The sequence below is a fragment of the Ursus maritimus genome, unplaced genomic scaffold, assembly GCF_017311325.1.
Source record: "Ursus maritimus isolate PB19 unplaced genomic scaffold, ASM1731132v1 scaffold_20, whole genome shotgun sequence".
Classification (NCBI taxonomy): Eukaryota; Metazoa; Chordata; class Mammalia; order Carnivora; family Ursidae; genus Ursus; species Ursus maritimus.
This window is the reverse complement of record NW_024424453.1, coordinates 21,268,448-21,296,104: the sequence shown is the minus strand read 5'-3', so window position 1 is coordinate 21,296,104 and position 27,657 is coordinate 21,268,448. Positions and strand designations below refer to the sequence as shown.

General features: G+C 36.7%; 1 protein-coding gene across 10 annotated transcripts in view; it reads right to left on the bottom strand.

Annotated features, from left to right (window-relative positions):
- Positions 1–27,657, bottom strand: part of TFDP2 (transcription factor Dp-2) — a 179,645-nt gene that overhangs the window by 72,980 nt on the left and 79,008 nt on the right. For 2 of the 10 annotated variants that reach the window (XM_040636728.1, XM_040636725.1), the window contains exon 1: positions 1,775–1,882. The exons of 6 other annotated variants lie outside the window; for them this stretch is intronic. Coding sequence is in view for 2 of the 4 variants with exons in the window: in XM_040636724.1 (XP_040492658.1) it covers positions 2,192–2,222 (31 nt within the window). In the remaining 2 variants the exon portion in view is untranslated. Of the gene's footprint in view, positions 1–1,774; positions 1,883–2,191; positions 2,386–27,657 lie in introns of those variants that run through there. 2 more of the 10 variants (XM_040636724.1, XM_008707774.2) reach the window with 2 other exon arrangements.

Genomic DNA, 27,657 nt, shown 5'->3' with positions numbered 1-27,657 from the left:
CTTTCATTACATGCATATTGCTTCCAAGTTCTTCCTTTGCTACTTTTTTTCAACAAATAAACATTCTTCTCTGTCCATTAGCAGCCAATCCAAAGAAAGCTTCCTTTCTTTCTTTTTAGAGGTTCATTTCAATTAAACTCAAAATATTTCTCTCACAGTTCTTATTCAAACATCTTTTTGGAGTAAGTCTTATGCTTCTCACTGAAGATAAAAGGATCTCAAACTATATGCAAATAATGTTTCATAATGCTATTTCATTTTGAGCCTTAGTATCTATTGTGCAATTACAAACTTTTGCAACTTAAGTATTCCTTATATATTTTATAATGGCTAGGCTTTTTTCCAAATATTCTGTAGGATTTAATGATTTTTTCCATAACTTACATGCACTAAAATTAACTTTCTCACATTTCTATTAATTACACATTAGTTTTTTAAGATTAAAAAAAAAAAGCCTCTCCAAAAGGTATATTACTCTACTGATTCTCAAATTCTAAGTATAAAAGAAAAAATTTTAAATGACTAAGTTTTATTTATTCCCTGATTAAGTCAGATTTATGACCTCCCCTCCCCATTCCAGCTACTGTGAATTTTGAATAAAACAACCTCAATTGTAACAGAAGAAACATCTGTTGCTTTTTTCTTCATCAGGGCTTTCCTAACTGAAAGAAAGGCTCTCTGCCTGACCTCCTCTCTCACTCCCCCTCCCCACGCACACTAAGTTCCTTAAAACTCTTTTTTAAGTAAATGTATTATTTAAAATGTTACTGTATCTACTTAAAATGTCATAATTTATATAGAAACATTCACTTCCTTATTAAAATTCAAAGAATGAGTACATGTTATATACATCAAAAAGCAAGAGATGTGACTGGTAGAATATTAATTGTAACAAATGCAGACTTCGAGAGTACACTTGAAGTGATCGACTCAATCAAGTTGTCACACATTCAGGCTCACTCAGTGTTATTTAGGGTTAAGATTTTCTTCGCAGGTTCCAGATTCATATAGGATCTTGCATGCTGTATTTCCTTTGCCAATCCAACACTAACATAATGGCAGTCACTACCCCAAGAGGCAGACACCAAATGGTGCCACCCACACTCTCACACTGTGCCTCATAATAAACCATAAAGCAGTGGAATGCACCGGCCCCTTTATGAGCAAACAATGCCTGAGCTTCATTAGAATACAGCTGACATTTTCAAAGCACAAATACTTTTAAGAAAAATGTACTAGGAAAAAAAGGAATGAAACAGCTATAAAAGCTGAAATATTTTTTTAAGTGTCAGGCTTATTTCAAAGATCTTGAGGAAGCATATTTTGCTGTTGACAATTTAAAAGTTTTCATAAATTAAAAAAATGTATAGTTAAGGGCAAAGCTTATTTTATTAACTACTAGAAAGAAATGAAAGTAAAAACTATCATTTGAATTGCATTCACAAGTAATTAACTATGAAGTACCTTCAAAACTATTCATTTCCTCAACTGCTTTCCTAGTTCTTGAATGAGGAAAACTGAGCTCTAGAATTATTTTCACATTTTAATTGATTTATATAAGTAACTGAGTGATAAACTAAGCTTACTCTACCCCTCCCCCCTGCCCAACCCAACCCCCATACCCTGTAGTTTTCCTGTCTGCAACAAGCAAGGACGTCTTGAATTCAGCGTGCTCTTGGCTATTTATCAACTTAATATTGCTGCTGCTGGAAGAATATAAAATAAACGCGGTAAAAACTCACCCAGCAGTAAGAAACAAAATGATCTCTCTTACCTGGTCTAAAGAAGCATGCCTCTCACTGCAGTACCAACAACACTCTACAGTCTTTGTTACCATTCAGTGGAAACTTGAGACTGTGTCAGACATAAGCAATCGAGCTCAGAAAAGCTCAATTTAAAATACTTCTCAATAAAACTAAAAAGATGCTCAAGAAAACCGTTTAGGTAACTGGCTTTCAAAAGACATATGAATACTGTCTAATGCAACAAAGATCATTCAAAAGAAACTGGAAGTGTAAGTCTTAAGAGACAAAGGGGCTTTTTAATGTGTAGAATCTTACTTTATTAAAGTTTGTTTTAAAAATATGCTTAAAATAAAAGTGGTAAAATGATAAAATGGCTAACTCCAAGCTAACACTTTTCTAAATATCACTTGAATTTTAACTAGCTAAAAAAATAAGATTAAACTTACTCATGAAATCTGCATAATTCGAATTGTACATGTCAGGGTATTTGCCGGCTCCAAAGCAGTCTCAAAGCAGGAGACCTTAATGCATCTTGAAAGCAGAGCAAAAGCACCATAAGTTTCAGGAAAAAAAAAAAAAAAGGAAAAGAAAAAAATTAAAAAGGAGGAGAAACTCTTGAAAAACTGGCCGGGGCTTTTCAACCTGTAATAACTGTCTAGCTTCTCTGGGAGGAAAAAAAAAAAGTCCTGGTCCTGCCCACTGAGATAGGAGGCTATGTTTCAATGCCAAAATGAATGACAGGTCCATTTCTGATATCAACAAAGAGCAGCTTAGCTGTGCTCGATTTTTTTCACTTTCCCACACGGTTAGAAGTTCCAAATTTTTTCAGGTTAGTATCTTTATATCTAGGGTTAAGCACCTTTCTCCATTTTCTCAAGAGGACCCCATTATGTTGTCCTAGTTTTTTAAATGATTAATTAAAAATACATACCTAATCATTTTACTGTTTTGCCTAGGCAGGAAGCTAAACAAAAGATGACCTCTAAAGTTCCTTTCCAAAGCTATCTTTTGTAATATCAGATCACCATATGACTAATTATTAATATTAATAAGCTTTTCCTGCATCCTGATATGTGGGTACGAGGAGAAACTAAGAGTAAGTAACAAATATAAAAATAAGGTAACTGAGAAAAAATTTTCAACTAGCTAGATGTAAAAACATTTAATAAAGTACATGTGTGTGATTATACAAGTTTGAAACAATAAACACTTCCATCAATGACATATTTACTGAATGCCTATTATGAGCCAAGCACTACTTGGGGCTCTGAGGATATAGCAGTGAACACAACAGACAAAAGCCAAACAAAAATCCTTGTCTTCAGTGAGCTTATTTGTTTATATTTCAGTTCCCTGAACACGCAACTCTCCTAGATAGACTAAGATATCTCTTTCCTTTTTTGATTGGTTACCACCTAATCTGAAATAGTTCCCTCTGAAAGTATGTCTTGACAACAGCTTCAGGAGGGAAAAGATTTAGTGCTTTCTTCAGTGTTGTGTCCTCAGTGTCTAAAACAGTGCCTATTAGACATTCAAACAGATACATGTGAGTGAAACAGATCAAAGAGAGCTTTTTCTTAGTCAAACTTTTCTTTGCAAACAGACTATGTACCACCTATTACACTTACATGCATAAGGGTGTTAATTAACTTGGGTTACAATTATATAATAGCTTAAAATTGAAAAGACAACCTATATGGCCCTGTATCTTTTCAGATTCTAAAATCTGTTCTCACTATCAGATGTGAGGTCACTATATTTGAGTTAAAATTCCATACACTAAGTTTTCGTGGACTATCAGATTTCAGAGGAGTTTGAATAAAAAACGAATTTTGGAAATTTACATGGCATCCCATCAGTTTTGTATATGTGGAAATAACTTTAAATTCTGCTGCTTCTGCTCATTCTTGGTCGCCTTACCATAAATCACACACAGAAAATAAGTGCACACCTCTAACCTGTCAAATCAGCCAGAAGTGCCTGCACATGTCCCCCATGGCCAGAACATTCAGGGGCTAGATAGATATGGTCACACCTACTCTAGTATAGTTTTTTTTTTTTTTTTGGACAGAGAGCAAGCACAGGAGGACAAGCAGGGGGAGTGGCAGAGGGAGAAGCAGGCTCCCCACTGAGCAGAGAGCCTGACAAGGGGCTTGATCCCAGGACCCATGGGCTTGACCCATGACCTCAGGTCATGACCTGAGCTAAAGGCAGACACTTAACTGACTGAGCCACCCAGGCGCCCCTCTGGTATAGTCTTAAAACAAAAGGAAATTAAACTTCTCAGTACTCAGATACATTCATCATACTTATAAATAGCAGAGTATCCCTCCCTCCCCCATCCCACTGCCAGAGCTGGACAATGGTTACAAGTTGAAATACACACTACCTGGAATATTCACACATTCAATACGTGTTCTAACAAAAAATCTAACAGCAACCCAAGGTCAGGAAGACATGTGATGACTGAGGTCAAGTAATGGGTAAGATAAGGTGGAGCCAAAGCAAGATCTCACCAGGAATGGTTCCTATAGGAGCGATTTTTCTTTTCCCTAACCATCATTCATTCTTTCTTCAACCAATACTACTGAGCACTTCTAATGTATCAGGCACTGAGTTAGGGAGCAAATCGACCTGCTCCCTACTGTCTACCCCATAAATCTGACCTTAAGCCTATCCCTATTTTTCCATGTTTCCTTCTCCATGTTTGCCTTCCTTGCCAGCGCCCCTTCTCCGGTCCCAAATTCTTCACTTACACAGCCCTTCAATCTACTTCCAAGCCCTTCTCGGCAAGCGTCATCATCACTAGCTTCTGTGTTCCTTTACAACTGTATCACACACTTTGGGGGAATTATGAGTCTTCCTACTGGCATAACAAAATACATCTTGTGTATGTCCTCTCAAACAATTTCTCCTTAATCTTACTTAGAAAATCCACTAAGTGTCATATTATTTACAACTACTGGTTATCTAGAAAATACCAAAGGGGGCTAGGTATTCATTCCCCCAGGTTTATAAGTTAATTTATTCAGACTAGAGTTTGCTATGCTTATCGGTAACCTGACCAAGTACTAACCATATTTTACAGGTACCTTTCTGATTCTATAGGCAGAAGTGATATTATGATAGCACAACCATAGTTTTTATTTGCCCATTCCTGTTAAAGTAAGTATCTGCCAGGTCCATATTGTGAGGGATGGACATTACCTATGCTAGTTTCCTATACTTACTTACATTTTGAAATAAAATGTCTAATCATCCTGATGAGAACTACAGCTAAAGCAAAGAGTTCCTGCTACCACTTGCATGGATAAGTGATAGTTTCTTAAATATATCATGCAGTAAAAGTAACTTCACCTTCACGTGATCCTTTTCTTCTTCCCACCTTTAAATATAGACATTTTTCAAGGATCCATCCTTGATGATTTTTTATTCAAGATTTATATTCCCTCTTTGAAGGGTATTACTTATTTCCATGGCTTTATCACCACTATATAGATGACTAGGAAAATTTATACTTCTAGCCCTAGTCTTCTCTGTTCTGCTCTAAACTCTTATTTACAATTGCCCATTGGACATCTCTGTCTCCATGTTCCACAATCTCAAGTCAATTTCTGCATTACAACCAGCTCATCCTCCTATGTTCTCCATTCTCGTTAAAGTTATGTTCATCCAGAATAGAAAGTGATTTTCTATTCTTGCTTCCTCCTCACCATCCAAATGCCCACATTGTTTCGTTTTTTTCCCCTAAAACACACATCATTCCCCTAGTTTAAAAACAAAAGAAATAAGAAATACTTTTGATGACGTCCTCACTACCCTATCAAAAATAGTGGTAGCCTTAAGACATACATGGCTATTTAAACTGATTAAAGTTAAATGAAACTAAAAAATTGATTTTTCCAGTTGCACTAGACACACGTTAAGTCCTCAACAGCCACATATGGCTAACCGCTTACAGATACAAAACATTTCCATCATCACAGAAAGTTCTATTAAACATCTCTGGTCTAGAGCACCTGGGTGGCTCAGAGGGTTAAGCATCTGCCTTCAGCTCAGGACATGATCCCAGGGTCGGGATGGAGTCCTGCACCGGGCTCCCTACTCAGTGGGGAGTCTGCTTCTCCCTCTCCCTCTGCCCCTCCCCTCCGCTCTCTTCCCCTCAATCCCCTCACTCAAATAAATAAAACCTTAAAAAAAAAAAAATACAGTCTCTGGTCTACAGGAACAGCAAACTACTTAAAACAGTACTTTAAATTTTCCTCAATTTGGCCCCTTACCCTCTACCTTAGAAGGTATCAAACCTTATTTTCTATCTAAAACTCAACCACAACAAAAATCCAAACAACCTGATTTAAAAATGGGCAAAGGACCTGAATAGACATTTCTCCAAAGAAAATATACAAATGGCCATTATGCACATGAAAGGATTTCATCACTAATCTTTAGGGAAATGCAAATTAAAATTATAATGAGATCACCTCATAACCATTAAGATGGCTAATATCAAAACAACAGAAAATAAGCATTGATGAGAATGTGGAGAAATTGTAATCTTTGTGCACTGCTGATGCAATGTAAAATGGTACAGCTACTATGGAAATCAGAATGTTGACTCCTCAAAAAATTAAAAACACAATTACCATATGATTCTGCTGGGTCAACTCCACTTCCAGGTATATAACCAAAAGAATTGAAAGCAGGGTCTTATAGGGATATTTGTACTTCCCTGTTCATAGCAGCATTATTGGCAACAGCTAAAACATAGAAGAAACCCATGTGTCCACTGATGGTAAATGATAAGCAAAATGTAGTAAATACATACAATGGAATATTATTCCATCTTAAAAAGGAAGAAAATTCTGATGAACCTTAAGAATAGTATGCTATGTCACAAAGAGACAAATACTGTATGATTCTACTTATATGACTACTTAGAGTAGTCAAAATCATAGAGACATAAAGCAGAATGGTAGTTGTCAGGGGCTGGGGGAAGGGAGAATGGGAGTTACTATTTAATAGAGTTCAAGTTTTACAAGATGAAAAATTATGGAGATGAATTGTATGATGGTTGCACAGCGCTATGAACGTATTCCGTATCACTGAATGTATATTTAAAAATGACTAGGATGATGTTTTATGTCATGTATATTTTACCATAATAAAAAAAATTGAAAAAACAAAACAAAAACTCATGTAGGAGTGGGAACAGAGGGTATGTGGGAAATCTGTACCTTCCACTTAATTTTACTATGAACTTAAAACTTTGCTGACAAAATAAAGTCTACTTTTAAAAAAAACACATATAACAGTCTTGGCCAAAATGCCTTTCTCCTCTTCTTTATCTCTTTAGTCCACCCACTCCTCCACATCCATTAGTAGGTCCACCTCTATTATAAGAGCTTCTCTTACTTCTTGAGTCTAACCTAACCTCCTACCTGTATATTCTTACATAAAATACATTAAAATATCAAGACCAGTACAGGTAAGATCAATGTATTATAAGAATAATTTTGGTACAATCTAAATTATAACAACAATTAAATTACATGATAAATTCTTAATGAGATGTTGTCAAAACTGCAAAATTAAGTTAGTTCATTCAATCTACACATATTTACCATCTGTTTACAACATGCCAACCTTAAGTAGGGGAAGGAAAAAAATATAATCCCTAGCCCCAGGAAGTTACAGTCTAATGGAGGAAACACTATAAACAAGCAAACAAATACAAAAATACCAACTGTGTCCACTGCTAGGAATGAAACAAGGGGCATCGAAGAGCTGGGAAGGGGTATTCCACGTGAGCCCTTTATACAAGATGCTCTAGGAAGATCTCTCAGAAGGAGTGAGATTTAAGCTGCAACTTGGAAGATGAGGACGTGTCAGCAAGGTAAAAGCAGGGAGGAGAACGTTTCAGGCAGCACAGAACTGTGAAAAGGCTCACATAACACCCATAACCTTAAAAAAAAAGCAAATAAATGGAAACTGAGGAAGCCAAATAAAATATACATGAGGGAATGGCTTTAGGGAAAAAAAAGTAATTTACTAATTTTTGTTATTTACAAAAATAGTAGAAGGAACCCATTCCTTATTTTCTTATTTGAGGCTACAGCAAAGTACGTGGGGAATGAATCAGGATCACGGATGCCATTCTGAGCAGAAGTCTAAAAAGGAACACCAGGATTACCAGACCTCAACAAATATTCTCTAAACACAATCATGAATGCACAATATTCCACTGTACATGTGTCATGGTTTATTTCCCTATAAATGGATGTTTACATAGTCTCCATATTTTGCCATTATAAATATTATGTAAAAAACTTATGTAGTAAACACTTCTACACTCAAATCTCTCATTCTTTTTTTTTTTTTTTTAAGATTTTATTGATTTATTTATTTGAGGAAGAGAGAGCGAGCAGGGGGAGGAGCAGAGGGAGAGGGACAAGCGGACTCTGCACTGAGTGCAGAGCCCAGCATGGGGCTCGATCTCACGACTCTGAGATCATGACCTGAGCAAAAATCAAGAGCTTAACCGATTAAGCCACCCAGGGGTCTCTCTCTTATTCTTTTCTAATGATAAACTCCAAGAAGGGTTTTAGTAGGTGAAAGAATATCAACTGTTTTAAGGAGTCTGATGTGTATTACCAATTTGTTTCCCAGAGGACTTATACTGACTCACACTTCTAAGGGAAGTAGATTTAAAGAATAAGATAAAAGTATACAGGAGAAAATAAGAATCATCCACAATTCAAATACCTAGAAATAATTATAATGAATGTTTTACATACATATATCAAGTCTTTTTCTATGCCACATATTTTTCCTTTTCCAAAAAAAGCAGGGGAGGGATCACGCTGTACATGCTGGTTTAACTTTTTGAACTTAATAACATCTCTAGAATACTGTCATACATCAGTGTCACAATTACTCATTTATCACACTGCTTCCAATTGTTCATTCTCATCAACAATGCCGCAAACATTCTTTTGCTAAAATCTTCCCACAGGTCGTCCTTTAATTAGGATAAATTCACAGAAGAGAAAATGCTGAGTCAGGTTTGCATATTCTAAAGATTTTTGATATGCACTGAGCAAATTATCTCCAGAGAGGTTGTATCACTCTGAGTTCCCAGACCGGCCTCTACCAACCCCAAAGTAGGTATTAACAACAACAACAACAACAAAACAACCAAATCTTTGCTAAACTGATTGGCAAACATTGGCTTTTGTTATTTAAATTTGCATTTTGATTACTGACAAGTTGAATATGTATTTATATTTTTATTATCCATTTGCATTTCTGTTGTGAATTTCCCATGCTACTACTGTTTTTTCCTTGTAATGCTAATATTTAATTTATTTATTTGTATTACATTTAGTTATGTTTACTAAGCTTCCTCTGGTCTGTGAAGTTTCTCAGATCTGCCTTGTTTTTGATGACCTTGACAGTTCTGAGAAGTATTGGTTTGGTATTTTGCAGAATGCCACTCATTATGGGTTTTTCTGATTTTTTTCTCAGAGTTGTAAGTTATTGGGAGGAAGATCTGATCACATCATATCAAGGGTACCAGCTATCAACATGACTTATGACAAAGTTAACCTTGAGGATCAACTGGCCAGGGATATTTTTTTTAGGTTTCTCCACTGTAAAGTTACTCTCCCACCTCCAGCCTGTGTTTCCATAAGCTACAATTTGGAAGCAACACACTAAGTGCAGCCCACACTCACCGTAGGGTTGGAGGACTTAAGCTCTACCTCCTTGAGGAAGAATGTCTAAATTAGTGTCTAAATAAATTATTTGGAATGCTGTATGGAGACTTGTCTCTTCTCTCTCACCTCTTTATTCAATCACTATTTATATGAGTATGTACTCATGTATTTTATTTTATACTTAAAGTTAAAATCCAAAATTGCATTATTTATTTTGTTGCTCAAAAAGCTCCAGTTTTGGCCACTGGGATCTTTTTCAGGATGGCTCCTGTGTTGCTTTGGCATGATCCACTTTTTTTTTTTTTTTTAATACTTCCTTACTTTCTGGTATTATAAAATACCCCAGCTTTATCTGTGTATTTCCTGCCCCAAACCTTCATTAGCTATTTTTCTAAGGAGCCTTGGATCCTTTTATTGGAGAATAGTATTAGAAACCAAGATCTGGATGGTGGGTGACACTGTTGGTTTTTAAAAACTCTAATAAGATTTGATTGAAACAGCATTATGTAATTTTTATTTGATTTGGAAAGAACTGTCAACTTTAAAATACTTATTTTTCTCTTTCAGGAATACAGAATTACTTTCATTTATTGTGTTATCCTTTATGTTTCTTAGTACATAATAAAATGATTGCTTTTTCTGTATATCACAGCAATAATAATTTAAATATCACTTGATACTTCCTCCATCTGCTAATACAAATATCCCAAACCTTACAGAGTCTCCAACAGCCTATAAGGATTTCCACAAGGCTTTAGAGGAGTGATCCTCAGCCTTGGCTGCACATTTGAATCAACTGAGAAACTTATATCCAAGTCACACTTCAAACCAACATCATCTGAATCACTGAGGGCAAGACCAAGGCATAAGTATTGTTCTAAAGGTATCAGGTGATTCCAGTGAGTATCTAAGCTAAGAAACACCACTTTTGTCTTTTACGTGGCTTCATTAAAAGCTCATTCTCAGTAAGTACTGCTGAGTAATGCTGCCTCCACTAGGAACAGATCACCTCCCCCTTCCTCTGCGGAAACACTGGCAGTCCATGAGATGCCAAAGCTTCAAGTTTTGCCTTTTCTGAAACAAGGAAGAATATTTTGCTCCCTTACTATGTTATATTACCCTGTAAGAGATATACATAGGCAGCACTACTAGTGACTTAACAAGATGATTCTCATTAAATTATATTTTAAAAGATAATTGTTTTGTTGTTTTCATAAAAACTTATACCTACCCTATTCTCATAGGATTCACACATGACTCAAATAGGTCTGGCCATAAGACAAACCCTACTACCATCAGGAATATTAAGAATCATTTCCCCTTTATAAAGACCAAGATTTTTTTTTAAAGGTTCAGCCTCTTTCTTCCCCTGAGATACAATGAACATAATCATAGCAACATTAGAACTCAAACTCAGCTCAACTCCTGACTGACTCAATCCCATAGACAAATGGACTAACAAAAGAAATGCACTCATTTCCAGGTTTAAATAATATTTACTTCAACCTCTACTGTTTTTTTTTTTAAAAGATTTTATTTATTTATTTGACAGAGAGAGAGAGACAGCCAGTGAGAGAGGGAACACAAGCAGGGGGAGTGGGAGAGGAAGAAGCAGGCTCCCAGCGGAGGAGCCTGATGCGGGGCTCAATCCCAGAACGCTGGGATCACGCCCTGAGCCAAAGGCAGATGCTTTAACGACTGAGCCACCCAGGCACCCCTCTACTGTTCTTTCATACAAAATGGCTGGCATTAAAATTGTAACACACATGCAAAAGAGGGTTAAAAAAAAAAACCTACTGCAAGAGCTAAAGCAGTCAACAGAAGCAGACAGATATATGACCCAGATTTTGGAAATATCAGACAGGGCTTTAAAAACTATTTCAACTTTTTCATTATTAGACTGGAGGAAAATTTCTCCTTATCTTTAATCTTTAAAAGATAACTAAGAATCTAAACCAAAACACTTACAGTGTATTATAGGGTTTATGATTATATAAAAACAAAAGATATGCTAACAGTGCATAAAGGATAAGAGCAGAAAAGGAAGTATATGTGTGGTATAACATTCCTTGAAAGTAGACTATGATAACTTAGATATACTCTGTAAACCCTAGAACACTAAATATAAAAGACTTAAAAAGAGGTATAACAAATTAGCAAAGATAAAACGGACATAAGATGGAATCACAAGAAAAATATCTAATTTAACAAAAATAAATCAAGAAAAAGAAAGAAAAGGAATAGAGAACAGATGGGACATATAAAAAAAAACATAGCAATATGGCAGATTCAAATATAACACCTCAATAATCACATTAATTGTAAATTACCCAGAGACCCTAATTAAAACTCAGAAATTCCTAGAACAAGGACTGTTACCAGGGATATACACAGGTATTACATAATGATAAAAGAAAACATAAAAAAACAAAATAACACATAACAATCCTAACTGTGCATGTACCCAACAACAGTTTCAAAATATTTGTAAGAAAAAGCGACAAATCAAAGGGGAAATAGAAAAGGCACCATTATAATTGGAGACCAACATTCCTCTCTCAGTAATCAACAGAACAAGCAGACACATAGTGAGGACACAGAAAATCTGAACAACACTAGCAATCAACTTGACATCATTAATATTTATAGAACACTCCATTCAACATCAGCAAAATCCAGTCTTTTCAGTGGACTTGGAACATTAACTAAGATAGGCCATATAACAGATCTTGAGACAAACTGCAAACTGCAAAACAATTTAAACAACCTCCAAGGGATGGTCTCTGATCACAGCAGAATTAAACTAGAAATCAATTACAGAAAGATTTCTGGAAAATTCCCAAATATTAAACAACACATTTCCAAATTCACTGAAGGCTACAAACTACCAGCACTTGCTCAAGAAAAGACAGGCAACCTGAGGAGCCCTATACCTATTACAGAAATTGAATTCCCAGTTTATAGCCTCCACACTAAGAAAACTCCAGGCCCGAATGTCTTCAATGGCAATTTCTACCAAATATTTATGGAATAACTAATCTAACACTATACAAACTCTTCCAAAAAATAGAAGAGACATTTTCCAACTCATTTGATAAGGCTGGAACTAACCTGATACAAAACCAAACAAAGAAATCACAAGATAATTCTAAACCAATATCCTGCTTGAACACAGCCACAAAAACCCTGTTAATTAACTAGCCTTAAAAAAGAATGAAATTCTGATACATGCTACAATATGGGTAAATCTTGAAAATATTATGCTAAGTGCAACAGGCCAGACAAAAGGATCAATAATGTATGTCTCCACTTACGTAAGGAAGGCACCTAGAATAATCAAATTCATAAAGGCAAAAAATGAGAACAATGGTTACCAGAAGCTAGAGAAGGGGGAATATGGAATTATTATTTAATGGGTACAGAGTCTCTGTTTGGGATGAAGGAAAAACTGGAAATGGATAGTGGCGATTGTTGCACAACAATGTGAATGTACTCAAAGCCATCAAATTACACACGTGAAAATGGTTAAGACAGTAAATGTTATGTTATATATATGTTACCACCATAAAAAAGATCTTTAACAAAATGTTAGCAAACCTGATACAGCAAGAGATAAAAGAGGATATTACATTACGAGCAAATGGTGTCTATCCAAAGAATGCTGGCTGGCACAGATAAGCCAGAAGAATCTATAAAAAAGCTAGCAAAAGTAATCAATTTTAGTAAGCCAATGAGTTTAGCAAGGTTTATATTTTATCAAAATACACAACATACAAAAAAAACAAGAAAGAGTAAACCTGACTTTAAAAAACAAAGCAACAGAAAGCCAAATAAATAACAATGGTACCCGTGGACCTTCTTATCTTGTTCCTGTTTTATTTTATTTTATTTTTTTAAGATTTTATTTGACAGAGAGACAGAAGAGCGAGAGAGAGCACAAGCAGGAGGAGCAGCAGACAGGAAGAAGCAGGCTCTCCGCTGAGCAGGGAGCTTGATGTGGGGCTCGATCCCAAGACCCTGGGATCATGACCTGAGCCAAAGGCAGATGCTTAACTGACTGAGCCATCCAGGCACCCCTCTTGTTCCTGTTTTAAATGTGTGTTTCTAATGGAAATGTCTTAAATATGATACTGCCTAATAACTTAAAGATGGACTTTTAGAAAACATATTTCAAAGTATCTTTTAATTCCTACTTCATGAGAGATTTTTTAAAAAGCCCATGAAGTATTTCAGGCAAAAATATGGTTCCCCTTGATCTACCTATATAAATGTATTATTGGTAATAGACAAAAATATGGTTCCTCTTGATCTAACTATATAAATGTATTATTGGTAATTTCTTATTATTAAATCAAGCATCTTTACTTTCTGAGGCAAATACTACATGGTTCACGGTACACAGTTCTCTTATTATAATGTCAATTTTATTTGCTAATAATTTGGGTTTCTGCTTTTATAGTTGTGTGATTGGTTTGTAACTTTCTGTACTGTTAAATTTTATTTTATGAGTTAAATTAGTTTTGTTTCATGTACTGAAAGCCTTTGGTTTTATACTTTACTTGTTTTACTGCCTGAATTATCTATTCATAGAAACAGGAAAAAAGCTTGCCCATAAAACTATGAAGAGAAGAGTCTTTTTACCCCCCTTAAAGATTTATTTATTTGAGAGACAGAGCACAAGGGAGCGGAAGGGGCAGAGTAAGAGGGACAAGCAGACTCCCCGCTGAGCCTGATGCAGGGCTAGACCCCAGAACCCTGAGATCATGACATGAGCTGGAGCTCTATGCTCAACGGACTGAGCCACTCATGAACCCCAAGAAGAGTCTTTTTCAAAGTAATCTTTGGGGACAATATTTCCACTTCTTTCAACATATTAGACTCCAAGTTTTCTACTTTTTAAAATAATCAATTTCGGGGGCACCTGGCTGGCTCAGTCAAAAGAGCATGTGATTTTTGATCTCGGGATTATGAGTTCAAGCTCCACATTGGCAGTAGAGTTTACCCAAACAAATTAAATAAAACAGACTTAAAAAAAAAAGATTAACATAATCAATTTGGTAATTTATATCCCCCCGCAAATAATTTCTTTCATCGGTATTTTCAAATTCCTTAACATAACTGCTATACGGTAATCTGATAATTTTTTTTTAAATTCTATATACAAATTCCTCTAGTGTTCCAACATTTTGCTAAATGATGTCCTAGAGTTTGTTTACTATGGCCAATCTACCTGGATTTTTCAGTTTTACCACTTTTCTATCTTCTGATTTTTGTTCAATTTTGTTTCTATTTTTATATATTCCTCCTCTTGCTAACCTTTGCCTAACTTTGGGAGGTGAACTCATTGTTTCACCCATTTTATTTTTAACTTTTTAAGGTTTATTTTTTTAGTAATCTCTACATCCAATGTGAGGCTCAAACTTAAGACCCCAAGATCAAGAGTTGCATGTTCTTCAGACTAAGCCAGCCATGTACCCCTCATTCCATTTTAAAATAACAAAAGCACATACACAACTGTGGCTGCATCCCACATATATGTGTTAAGTGTGTGTGTAGATAAAATTATAATTTATTATTTTTTAACAGTTGTTGCAGTTTAGGTTTCTGCATGGATTTAATTGTTGTTTGGGAAGAGAACTGACAGGTGGACTTCATTCACTGATTTCAAATTTTATTGCACTGTGGCCAGATACAATGGTCTATCAATTTTTGCTTCATAGACTACACTGTTATTTTTGTTTTCTAGTATGGTAACCATCTTTAAATGTTCCATGAATGCCTGAGGAGAAGGGTTTTTCTTTGTTTGTAATGTACCCAGTGTCAGAGTTGAATTAATGCGAGGAGGGTATTCATTTAGGGGGGTGGCACAGATGGGAACTCGGTTATATATGGGAGATTAATCACACAAGTAAACACATAGAGGATAATGGGAGCCAGGACTTCTGGGAGACTGTTTAGCTTTGTAAGCCACCACCAACCTGTCTTCCAAAGCGCCTGCATTTTCTGTAACAACGAATGGGAGTCCTTTTTGCTCCACATCCTTGTCAACCATTTGGTATCATCATCTTTTTGGATTTTAGGCATTCTAAAAGGAGTATAGTGCCATTTCACTGTTTTAACTTGCAATTCCTTAATGACAAATGATACTAAGTATCTTTTCATTTCTTATTTGCCTTTTTTTTTTTTTAAAGATTTCATTTGAGAGGAGAGAGTGCACACACATGCATGCAAGCGAGCACAAGCGGAGGGGAGGGGTAGAGGGAGAAGGAGAAGTAGACTCCCTGCTGAGAGCCACCCAGGCGCCTCTTTTTTTTTTTTTTTAAAGATTTTATTTATTTATTTAACACAGAGAGACAGCTAGCGAGAGAGGGAACACAGGCAGAGGGAGTGAGAGAGGAAGAAGCAGGCTCCCAGCGGAGGAGCCTGATGTGGGGCTCGAACCCAGGACTCTGGGATCACACCCAGAGCCAAAGGCAGACGCTTAACGACTGAGCTACCCAGGAGCCCCTCACCCAGGCACCTCTTATTTGCCTTCTGTATACATCCTTTGGTGAGGTGTCTGTTCACTTTTTAACTCAGCTGTTTGTTTTCTTATTGTTGTTGAAGACAATTGTTGTTATTATTCTTTTTATATTTTGGATACCATTCTAGATAGTAAAGAATTTCTTACCCAAAGAGAAGTCTGGCTTTCCCCTTAGTTCCTGGGAGGTAATCTCTAAGTCCTTGGAATGTCTTACCTGATAAAAGTGTCTTGAACAATATGATTTAGGGTGGAGGCCTTGAGCCACAACGAGATTTAGGATGGGGGCGTTTGGGTCACATCAGTTGTCCTACTGAGGGACTGGAGACTTATTTAGCCAGCCACATGAGCTGCTAGTCAGAGTTACATGACTGAACTCCAATAAAGACTCCAGATACCAAAGATCATGTGAGCTTCTCTGGTTGGCAATACTTTGTGCAAGCTGTTAAACATCAATACTGGGAAAGTAACACTGTCCATGTCTCCACTGGAAGAAAAGTGGAAACTCCACATTTGGTACTTTTCTTGACTCTGGCCTATGTGTCTTTTCACTTGACTGGTTTTAATCAGTATTCTTTAGCTGTAATAAACCATAACCATGACCACAATAGCTTTTAATGAGGTCTGTGAATCCTTCTCAACCTATCAAACGTAAAGGTAATTTTGGAGACCTCTGAACTTGCAACTGGTGTTAGACGTAAGGGTAGCCTTTTTGTGCACTGCTCTCTAACTTTGCAACTGGCCAACACAACTTTATCAGATATGTGTTTTGCTGTCGTATCTAAAAAGGCATTACCAAACCCAAGGTCACCTAGGATTTTCTATTTTTCTTCTAGATGTTCTTTTTTATGTTTTACACTTAAGTCTATGAATCATTTTGAGTTAATCTTTGTGAAAGGTGTAAGGTCTGTGTATAGGGTCATTTTTTTGCATGTAAACTTTCATTGTTCCAACCTCATTTACTGAAAAGTCTCTCCTTTCTACATAGAATTGCCTTTCCACCTCTGTCAAAGATCAGTCGACTGTATTTCTGGGCTCTATATTCTGCTCAATTGGTCTATGTATCTATTCTTTCACAAATACTATACTGTCTTGATTACTATAGCTTTATGGTTAGCATAAAAAATCAGGTAACGTAAGTCTTGGATATTGTTTTTTGACCCAACGTGAGTCTCTGTCTTTTAAATGTATTTGTTAATGTATTCATTTTTATTCTAATTATTGATAAGGTGGTCTTACATTCTCTCACTCTTTATTATTCTTGCTGTTCTTTAATATCATCTCCTTTAACTCTGTCCTTTGCTAATAACACTGTAGACATTTTCTTTTTCCTAATAATACCATATTGTTCCATTGTCTTTTGCTATTTAGTAGCAAACAGAAACTCTTTGATTAGTTTTATTTACAGCTTTCATAGCAGTCTCCTTTTCACCTTTGTCTGGATGCTTACAGTGTATCTTTTATTTTTATTTATTTATATTTAAAGATTTTACCCATTTATTTGACAGAGAGAGAGAGAGAGAGCGAGAGCAAGAACAAGCAGGGGAGTGGCAGAGGGAGAGGGAGAAGCAGGCTACCACTGAGCAGGGAACCCGACATGAGGCCCAATCCCAGGACCCCAGGACCAAGACCCAAGCCGAAGGCAGACGCCCAACTGACTGAGCCACTCAGGCCCCTCAATTTACAGTGTATCATTTAATCCTCCTCAAACGTTTCAACCTCATATATCTAGTACTTATGTATTACTAAAATCCTTTAAACTATAAACTTAGGTTTTCTCAAGTTCAAGTTGTCGTCTATTTCATCTTTGATTATTGCTTCTCCTCTATTTATTATTCTTTTCTTTAGGAATACTACGTATCTCTACATTGAATCTTTATTCTTTGTGCCTGTCATTTTCATCTTTTTGATCCTTTTCTACTGTTGCATTTCAGAAGACATCCTTCAACTTCTCTTCCACATCACTGACTTGATTTTCAACACTATCTTTTGACCTCTACACTATGAATTTTAATAGTATACTGAATTTCAATATCTCTGTGAGTTTTTTTTAAAGATTTATTTATTCAGAGAGAGAGAGTGCGCGCGCACAGGAGGAGGGGCAGAGGCAGAGGGAAAGAGAAAATCTTAAGCAGACTCCCCACTGAGTGCAGAGTCCAAAGCAGGGCTCGATCTCCCTGAGACCTTGACCTGAGCCAAAACTGAGTCAGATGCTAAAATGACTGAGCCACCCAGACACCCCAGGTATCTTTATGAGTTCTGATGAGTCTTGAAGAATTTCAAACTACAGAAAAGTACAAAGAATGATTCAGGATTCTTCGTAACCATCCTTATTTCCTCTAGCACCAGGGCGCTGGAGTCAGTCTATATGGATTCAAATATGAGACCTCCCTTAGTTGTGTGATCTTGGGAAGTTATTTAAACTGTTTATTTCAACTTCCTTGGGAATAATCATTTAATTAGATTTAATTAGCTAATTCATGAGTGGATATTTATTTATTTATTTAATTTATTTGAGAGGGAGCAAGAGAGCATGAGCAGACTATGGGGCAGAGGGAGAGGGAGAGATAGAATCTTAAGTAGACTCCACACCCAGCATGGAGCCTGACGCAGGGCTCGATCTCACAACCATGAGATCATAATCTGAGCTGAAATCAAGAGTTGGACGTTTAATCAAGTGACCCACCCAGGCACCCTGTGACTGGTTTTAACACACTATCTGTTACTCGAAAATACTTAGCTATTATTAGTATAACCTTTCCTGATATATCTTGGTTAGTCCTTCTCTGTCAATCTGCTGTCCTTACAATTTCAGATTTATCAAATAACTTTGAGAAGAAAGCAAATACCATCTAATATCATGTTTTTTACAAGTACGATTTTCCTCTGTGACTTAAGTATAAGATTCCTTTATTTTGCAGTTTCTTAATAAGCCCATGATGATTTTTAAAACATGTTATCGATTATTTGAAAGTTCGGCAAACCAACCAGGTTTGATGTTTGCCAAGAAAAAGCTTTATAAATTCTAGCTGGTTTCTCTCCTTACTGTCTACTTGGGTATTATTTGACTTATAACTCTCAGTTCTCTATTTGGAGAAAAAATTGATTCATACAACTCTAGCCAAATATCTGGTATTAAGCAGTACAGAGGATCATGACTCTTATCTGTTACAGAGATTAAGATCTCTTTGAGGATCCACTAAAATTATATACTTTTTCTCCAACACATAGAATTTTGTTTACCAATTCAGTCTATCATGCCTTGAAGTCGACTGTGGATCCCAGGCTAAGGATCCCCTGATTTATGCTCTAATGAACTAAGGAAGACTCTGATCCTGTTGCCTCGTTACGTAATGTATATGATGAGCAATTTAATCCTCGATACTCTGAAACAGAACATATTCTCCCCTGATCAAAAGCAGGGTCTGACCAAGAGTTGTTTTAAGTCGGTGGCTGGTACAAGAGAGTTCATTAAACTGTTCTCTTTCACTCTTGTACATATTTGAAATTTTCCCAAGTAAAACACTTCATTTGCATTTATCTGAAGTAGGGCCTGAAAAAATGCATACCAACCCCATGGATTTTCTCTTCTCTGCCCCTTCCTACTACTATTCCCTTTACATCTGAAAATGCACCCAAACCAGTCCACTTCTCCCTTTACAGAACTGTGGCCACCAAGGGAAGTAGAGAAGTAATGATAAGAGAGATGGGAGGGAGAAAAAGAACCCTGGATGCTGCAGATAACAGTTGCAACACATTGTGGGTAGCTGCCAAGTTTCTAGTTGGCAAAGTCCCTACTTCCTTAAGCTGTAGGTATGCAACAGAGATGGGTAGAGAAATCTACCTTTTTCCTGTCTGTCCTTGCTCTTCTGTCTCAGGAGTCTGTCTTTACTTCTACTGACAGAAAATCCTCCTAATTATCTGGCATATTTTAATTTGTATTTCTAGTTTCTCATTCTATTTATAACTGCTTCTCTGGGGCGCCTGGGTGGCACAGCGGTTAAGCGTCTGCCTTCGGCTCAGGGCGTGATCCCGGCGTTACGGGATCGAGCCCCACATCAGGCTCCTCCGCTATGAGCCTGCTTCTTCCTCTCCCACTCCCCCTGCTTGTGTTCCCTCTCTCGCTGGCTGTCTCTATCCTGTCGAATAAATAAATAAAATCTTTAAAAAAAAATATTTATAACTGCTTCTCTGTATATTTTCACCTATTTGTTCATGGCATAACAGAGGAGATTAAGCAGGGTCCCACTAGCTGACTGCCTGCTAAGCCCAGGCTTCCCACAGCTGAATTCTTAAGGTTAAAAGGTCCTACGATAATCTGGCACATGCGCAACCTGGGAACAACGGATAGGTGGAAGAGAGAGCTTTTGATCTATTCTTGCTTTCCTTAACTCTCATACTATAATTTTACATATACAGAAGTATGTTTATTGATATTAGTGAGCACAGAAAATAGAGAATAGAAAAAAAGAAAGTATTATTTTCTCTCAAGGAAGCTCTAGCCCAGACTAACAACAGCTAGAAACTGCCAACAGATGTAAGGTTTAAACAGAAGCATTATAGTAACCAATTAGAAATATTCAAATTCACCCACAATAAAGTGCACAAAAAACTTAGAAACTAATATGCCAATTATCAGATACACTCTCAAAGTAAAAAAACAACACATAAGTTTTAATAATATTAAAAACAATTAGCATAATGAGATAGATTGAGATTACTTAGAGATATGGTTCTTTAAATTCCCTCTGGTCTTGTCAATAATGTTCCATGTTAATCAAAGATTTCCTAAGAAAGGTAAGAACACAGAGCGATGTGTTTAGAAGACTGACCTCCAATCTGAAAGATGTGATTTGAACTGTCTTTACCACTTGGGAAAGTTAGTGGCTCTGAGCTTCAGTCTTCTCATCTCTAAAATGGGTATAATAGTACTATTCTTGTAAGGAGTTTGTGAGGATTATATGAAACAATGAACATAAAGAGCTTGGTTAGCACAGGGGCACCTGGCTGGCTCAGTCTGTAGAGCATGCGACTCAGGACCTCAGGGTTGTGGGTTCATGCCCCATGCTGGGTATAGAGGTCACTTAAAAAAAAAAAAAGAACTTAGCACAATTCCTGGCAAATAGCACTTCAAAACACAACAGACTTTTTATAATAAGTAAACTGACCTCTTCTTTCACGGTGTTACTCCCTTGAAACTGCTGAGATAAAATAAGGTGGTAACTAAGGTCAAATGGTACTTCAGACAAAAAGTAAAAACAAAAGGAGACCAAAAAACACATAAATTACAGACCAATATCCCTCAAAAAATTTAAACAAAATTTTAGCAAACTGAATCCAAGAATATGTGAAGTGAAGAATATATCATGCCTAACTGGAGTTTATGCCAGGAATCCACTGTTGGCTTAATATCAGAAAAACTTAAAAAAAAAAAAAAAGAAAGAAAATCAATGTTATTCATTGTATATCAACAGAATAAAAAAGAAAAACTACACTATCATCCCGATCAATACAGATAAGGTATCTGACAAAATTCAACAACCACTGGTGGTAACAACTTTTAGTAGGCGAGGAATCGATGGGAACCTCCTCAATGTGCTAAAAGGCAACTACTAAAAACCTGTAACTAAAATCACACTAAATGGTTAAAAATTTGAATGTTTTCTCCTTAAGATTAGGAACAAGACAATGATACTCGCTTTCACTACTTCAACACTGAAAATATTCTTAGTGTATTAGGTCAAGAAAAAGAAAAAGAGACATAAAAATAAGAAAGGAGTAAGTGAAACAGACAAAATTTTGGTCTATGTGGAAAATTCTGTGGAATGTATAACAGTTTACTTATAGTGAGTTTACTGGCAAGGTCACAGGCAACAAGATCAATATATAAAAATCAACTGCATTTCCACATTCCAGCAATTAAAAAAATCAAAGATTGAAATAAAAAGATATAATTTATAATAACATGAAAAATATAAAAATAGTTAGCAATAAATTTAACAAAATATGTGCAAAGCCTTACAATGAAAACTACATTTTGGTGAGACAAACCACAGAAGACATAAATAATGGACAGATAAACCACGCTTATAAATTGGAAGATTCAATATTAAGATGTCATTTCTTTTCCACTTTATCTACAGATTCAACTCAATTCCAATCAAAATCTCAACGGGCACTTTTGTAGAAATTTACAAATGATTCTACAATTTATACAAAAATGCGGAAGACCTAGTATAGCCAAAACAGCTCTGAAACAGAACAAAGTTGGAAGGCTTACACTACCTGATTTTGAGACTTAATAAATAGGTAAAACAGAGTGTCTCAATATTGGGTACTACTGATAATATGGACTGGCTAATTCTTTGTGGTGGGGAACTGGCCAGGACACTGCAGGATGTTCAGCAGCATCCTGACCTCTACCCCTACCAAAGGCAAATCCTTCACTGCCAGAGTTGTAACAATGAAAAGTGTCTCCAGGAACAGCCAAATGTCCAACGGGGGGCAAAACTGCCTTTTGTTGAGAACTACTGAGCTATAGTAAGAAGTGTGTTATACACATGAAGATAGACATTTAAATCAATGGAACAGAACAGAATCTAGAAATAGACCCTCAACTTAGAGTCCATTGATATTTGACAAAGATACAACGTAATTCTATAGGAAAAGACAATCTTTTCAGTAAATGATTCTGTAATGACTGATTATTCATTTGGTAGAAAAATAACCTCACCCCTCACCTCACTCCATACATGAAAATTTGACTCAAAACTTATCACAGATAAATTTAAAGGCAAAAACTATTAAACTCCAAAAAATAGTAATTTTGGCTTAGACAAAGATTTCTTAGAACATAAAGAAGCACAAACTTTTTTAATTGATAAGTTGCACATTAAACTAGAAAACATGCTTGTGCCTCAAAACTTACTGTTAAGAAAATAAAAAGACAAGCTACAGGCTGGAAGAAAATATCTGTAAAATAAATATCCAATAAAGGACTTGTATCCAGATTAAGATAATATTATGGCAAACAACCCAATAAAGGAAAGTGGGCAAAAAATTTAAACAGTTGGGGCGCCTGGGTGGCACAGCGGTTAAGCGTCTGCCTTCGGCTCAGGGCGTGATCCCGGCATTATGGGATCGAGCCCCACATCAGGCTCCTCTGCTATGAGCCTGCTTCTTCCTCTCCCACTCCCCCTGCTTGTGTTCCCTCTCTCGCTGGCTGTCTCTATCTCTGTCAAATAAATAAATAAAATCTTTAAAAAAAAAAAAATTTAAACAGTTGCTTCACCAAAGAAGATATGTTGATGGCAAATAAGCACATGAAAAGATGCGCAACATCATATCATTAAGGAAATGTTTACTAAAACCACACTGACATACCATATAAACCCACATGAATAGGTATAATGAAAAAGACCAACCATATCAATTGCTTGCAAGGACACAGGGCAACTAGGACTCCTATAAGTTGCTGATGGGAATACCAATTTGTACAGATACTTTAGGAAACGTGTTTGGCAGTTTCTTAGAAGTCAAGCATACACTTTGGCAGTTTCTTAGAAGTCAAGCATACACTCACCAGATGACCCAGCAATTTCATTCCTAGGTATTTACCTTAGAAAAATAAAAACTTATGTCAACACATAAGCTTGTATTTGAAGGTTCACAGCAGCTTTATTCATAATAGTCCACAAGTGGAAACAATACCACTGTTCATCAATTCATGAATGGATAAACAAATTGTGGTAAATCCATATAAGGGCATGCTAGTCAGTGGTAAAAAAGAACAACAACAAAGAACTACTAATACACACAACAACGTGAATAAGCCTCAAAAGCATTATCCTAAGTACAGGAATCCAGATACAAATGATGTTAATAAAGTACCCAAATTATTCTATATAGCTAAAAATAACTGATTGTCAGTAGCTTTTCTGTGGTTATATAAAGCACTGACTCTTAACTACCTTTTGTTATTTAACTTAAGTGTCTAATCTCCTTAAAACAACTACAAACCCTTCTGCCATAAGGGTTATTTTGTATCTCTGCACAGCACTTCACAATACTACCACACATTTAAGTATGAATGCACAGGCTCCATAACTCTCCTTCAATAAAACAAGTGGAATGCAGTATAACATATTACAATAGAGTCAGGATACCTGGGTTCAAATCCGAGCTGACTAAACGGGGTAACCTGTGTTAAGTCATTTCATCTACCTGAAATTCACTATTCTTATTCATTAAACTGAAAAGTGCTGGGGTAAAGTGCAGAAAGTGTCAGGGACATTGGGGTGATAAATCAGCAATCCCAATGTATGTGAGGCTGTAGTAAGGACAGAAATCTTCTGAAGATCAAAGGGCCAAAAGTCACAGTGGAACTTGATTTTTCAGAAGAACCACAAGGAAGTGGGGGACTCAAAAGAAAGTTTTTTGGGTGTTAAGCAGGAGGGATCAGAAGTTACTGCAGGGATAACTGGCTTGTGACAATGAATCACAGAAGCATCCACTTTGATCCTTCAATAAAATTTCCTTCTATCATTGGGAAGCACTACATCTAGGGAAATTAGCTATTTCAAGCTGATATAAAACAGGTTTTACTCCACTGACGTGTTATTTCCATAGTAACCCATTTCAGTAACAGAGAAATCAAAAGTTCTGATATTTGGTATATGTGATTGGCTGAGAATCTACAATTGGTGGAATTATGAATGCATATAAATCAAAAGCCAGAATCATTCAAGGAATTACAAAATGGTGGGCCTGCAAAGCTTCATTAGGGATTTTCTGTGTACCTACCATGTGTCAAAAACATGTGCAAGATTACATATTTTATCACTTAATCTTTACACTAACCCTTACAAAGTAGCTCATACTGATAACAATTAGTTTATCATGATTTAAATGATCTCTCATTTAGAGATGAGATTATCATTCCTGTTTTAGGGATGAGAAAATTGACATTCTGAAATACAGCTTAGTAATGTGTCCAAGCAATCACCATTAGTATGTGCCAAGCCAAGATTCAAACTCGGAGCTTTTGATTCCATGTCCTTACCACTACTTAAAACCTATTACCACTTACAACTCCAGCTTCCAACTACTGAAGCCAACACAGTTCCTAGAAAATAGCTGCATGATAATTTTTGTTTTTCTTCTAAGGTAGATAGAAGGCAGATACAATCAAAGGTAGGCAAGAAACAGGTATTACCTCCAGCTATCATAAGGAGAAACTAAAACTTAGATGTAAAGTGATAAAACAAGTTTCTAAATCTTGGCATTCCTAGCCCTTTCTCTGTATTAGCATTCCCTGATAGTCATCTAGATAACGATGATAAAGAGGAGGAAGAAAAGATGGGGGAGGAGAAAAGTACATGCAATTATAAGACCAAGTGTTTTCATTCTCTGAATAGCCCACACATATCTCCTGAGTACCTATAAAGGTCAAGCCAGTGCTTGGCACTGGGGATACAACAGTGAATAAAATAAGACAGACACAGTTCCTACTCATAGGGAAGTTTTACCCTAGTGGGAAGATACTGACAACTAAATGGACATTTGACTATATCGCAGTAATGCAGAAAACAGGATAGGACAGGGTGCCACAGGGGCAGAGATAAGACAACTAAACCCAGAGAAGATGAAGCAGGGCTACAGGACATCCAGTTAAATGTGAATTTCAAATAAACAATGAATACTGTTGCAGTATAAGTATGTCCCAAATATTGTCCTGTATTTTCATTTGCTGTATCTGGCAACCCTAGGTGGGGATATTTGGAAAAGTGCCTCGCAGGAGATGATATTTAAGATGAAAACTGAATTATTACTTGTCCCCAACAAATATGGACCCTGAAACTGTTTATCAGTTGCTGGCCTATAGAGACACCATGTGGCAAGGATCTGAAACCTCCTGACAGTAGCCAGGGAGGAACTGAGGGCTCTTACCAGGAGCCATGTAGTAGGCCGTCTTAGAAGTAGGTCTTCCAGACAGACACTAACTCTTAAAATGCCTTCAGGTGATTTTTTTTTTTTTAAGATTTTATTTATTTATTTGACAGAGATAGAAACAGCCAGTGAGAGAGGGAACACAAGCAGGGGGAGTGGGAGAGGAAGAAGCAGGCTCATAGTGGAAGAGCCTGATGTGGGGCTCCATCCCATAACGCCGGGACCACGCCCTGAGCCGAAGGCAGACGCTTAACCGCTGTGCCACCCAGGCGCCCCACCTTCAGGTGATTTTGCTTTACTGAGTAGTGGAGGTGCCTGGGAAGCAGGCTGTGAAATGTACTAACGTGGCTGTGTGCATACACTGAGAGGGGAAATCTGCAGAACAATCGGGAAATGAGGTTTAGATAAGTGCAGGTTTTCACTATGTTTATGTGAAAAACTTTCCACACTCAATACCTTCTCCGCTCCAGACGCAGTCAATCCCTCAGATGACTACAGCCCTGGTCAACAGCTTGATTACAATAAATGAGAGACCTTGAGGCAGAATTACCTAGGTAAGCCACTCCTGATCCTCAGAAACTGTGTGAGATACAAAATGTTTGTTATTTTAAACTGTCAGGTTTTAGGGTAACTTGTTATGCGGCAATAGGTTAAGTAATGCTGTGCCCAATAGAGGAGTTCTGCATCCCGAAATAATGGGCCTACACTAGTACCCCATCATGCTCACCCATTGCTGAGAGCAGCCACAGTTAGTATGGGTGGCTTCAGCAAGAATGAGGTGGTGGATCCAGAGGGGCCACAGCTGTGACTGTCATTCACTCACACCTCCCACCAGCAGAAGATCTGAATGGTGTATTTCCATGGCCACCACAGCATAACAAAAGTTTATTAAGGACAGCATATCCTCTCTGGAACAAAATAAGATCTTTCTAAAAGAACAAAACAAAACAAAACAATTTCTCTGAGTTCAGCTCAGTCACTTGAGAGAATTGTGTAAAAACAGAAAGATAAGCAAAATAATACAGTAAATTAATAGAGCTAAGAAAAAATCCAAGTCTCGGATTAGCTGTGGTTCTCAGCTTGATTTGATGTGTGCTAAGAATTAATACTGCTCTCCCAACCAGGAAAATAATTTGTTCCTGGGTGGGTTGTTTTGACTCTCCCATCTCAATTTCTGAAACTTAAGGATGACATACAAGTGAAGAGCTGTGAACTGTGGTTAATCAACTAATTCAGAATTTCTAAGAGTACTTTGATGAAACAATTTGAGTGTTATAAATTCCAAAAATTATTTTATTCCAAAAGATTAAGTTTAAGTGATTTCATTCCAACTATCTAATGTGAAAAGAAAAATCTCAGAGAAAGACATTTCTCTTTTTTCTCCAAAATACAGGGTGAGTTGAAAGGGAGTGGGTAAGGGTGTTGAACTAAATATGACTGCAGGGAGAGGCTGAAGGTTTTCTTTAATCACAGCCCCCAGACTCAGCCCTTGGCTTTATAATAGAGTTTTCTATCCAAATCATCTCAGAGTTCATGCTAGTATGACATATTTTTCCCCAGGCCATTTCAATACCAACAAGCTTAGTATGTGTTTATGTTAGAATCCTTTAAGGTCTGTGTTCCAGATACATCAGATATCACTTTTCTCCTTATGGCCTGCAAAATAGTCACAATTATTTTACAAGATCCCTAATTCAATTTTCATAGAAACTGAAATAAGGACATTACC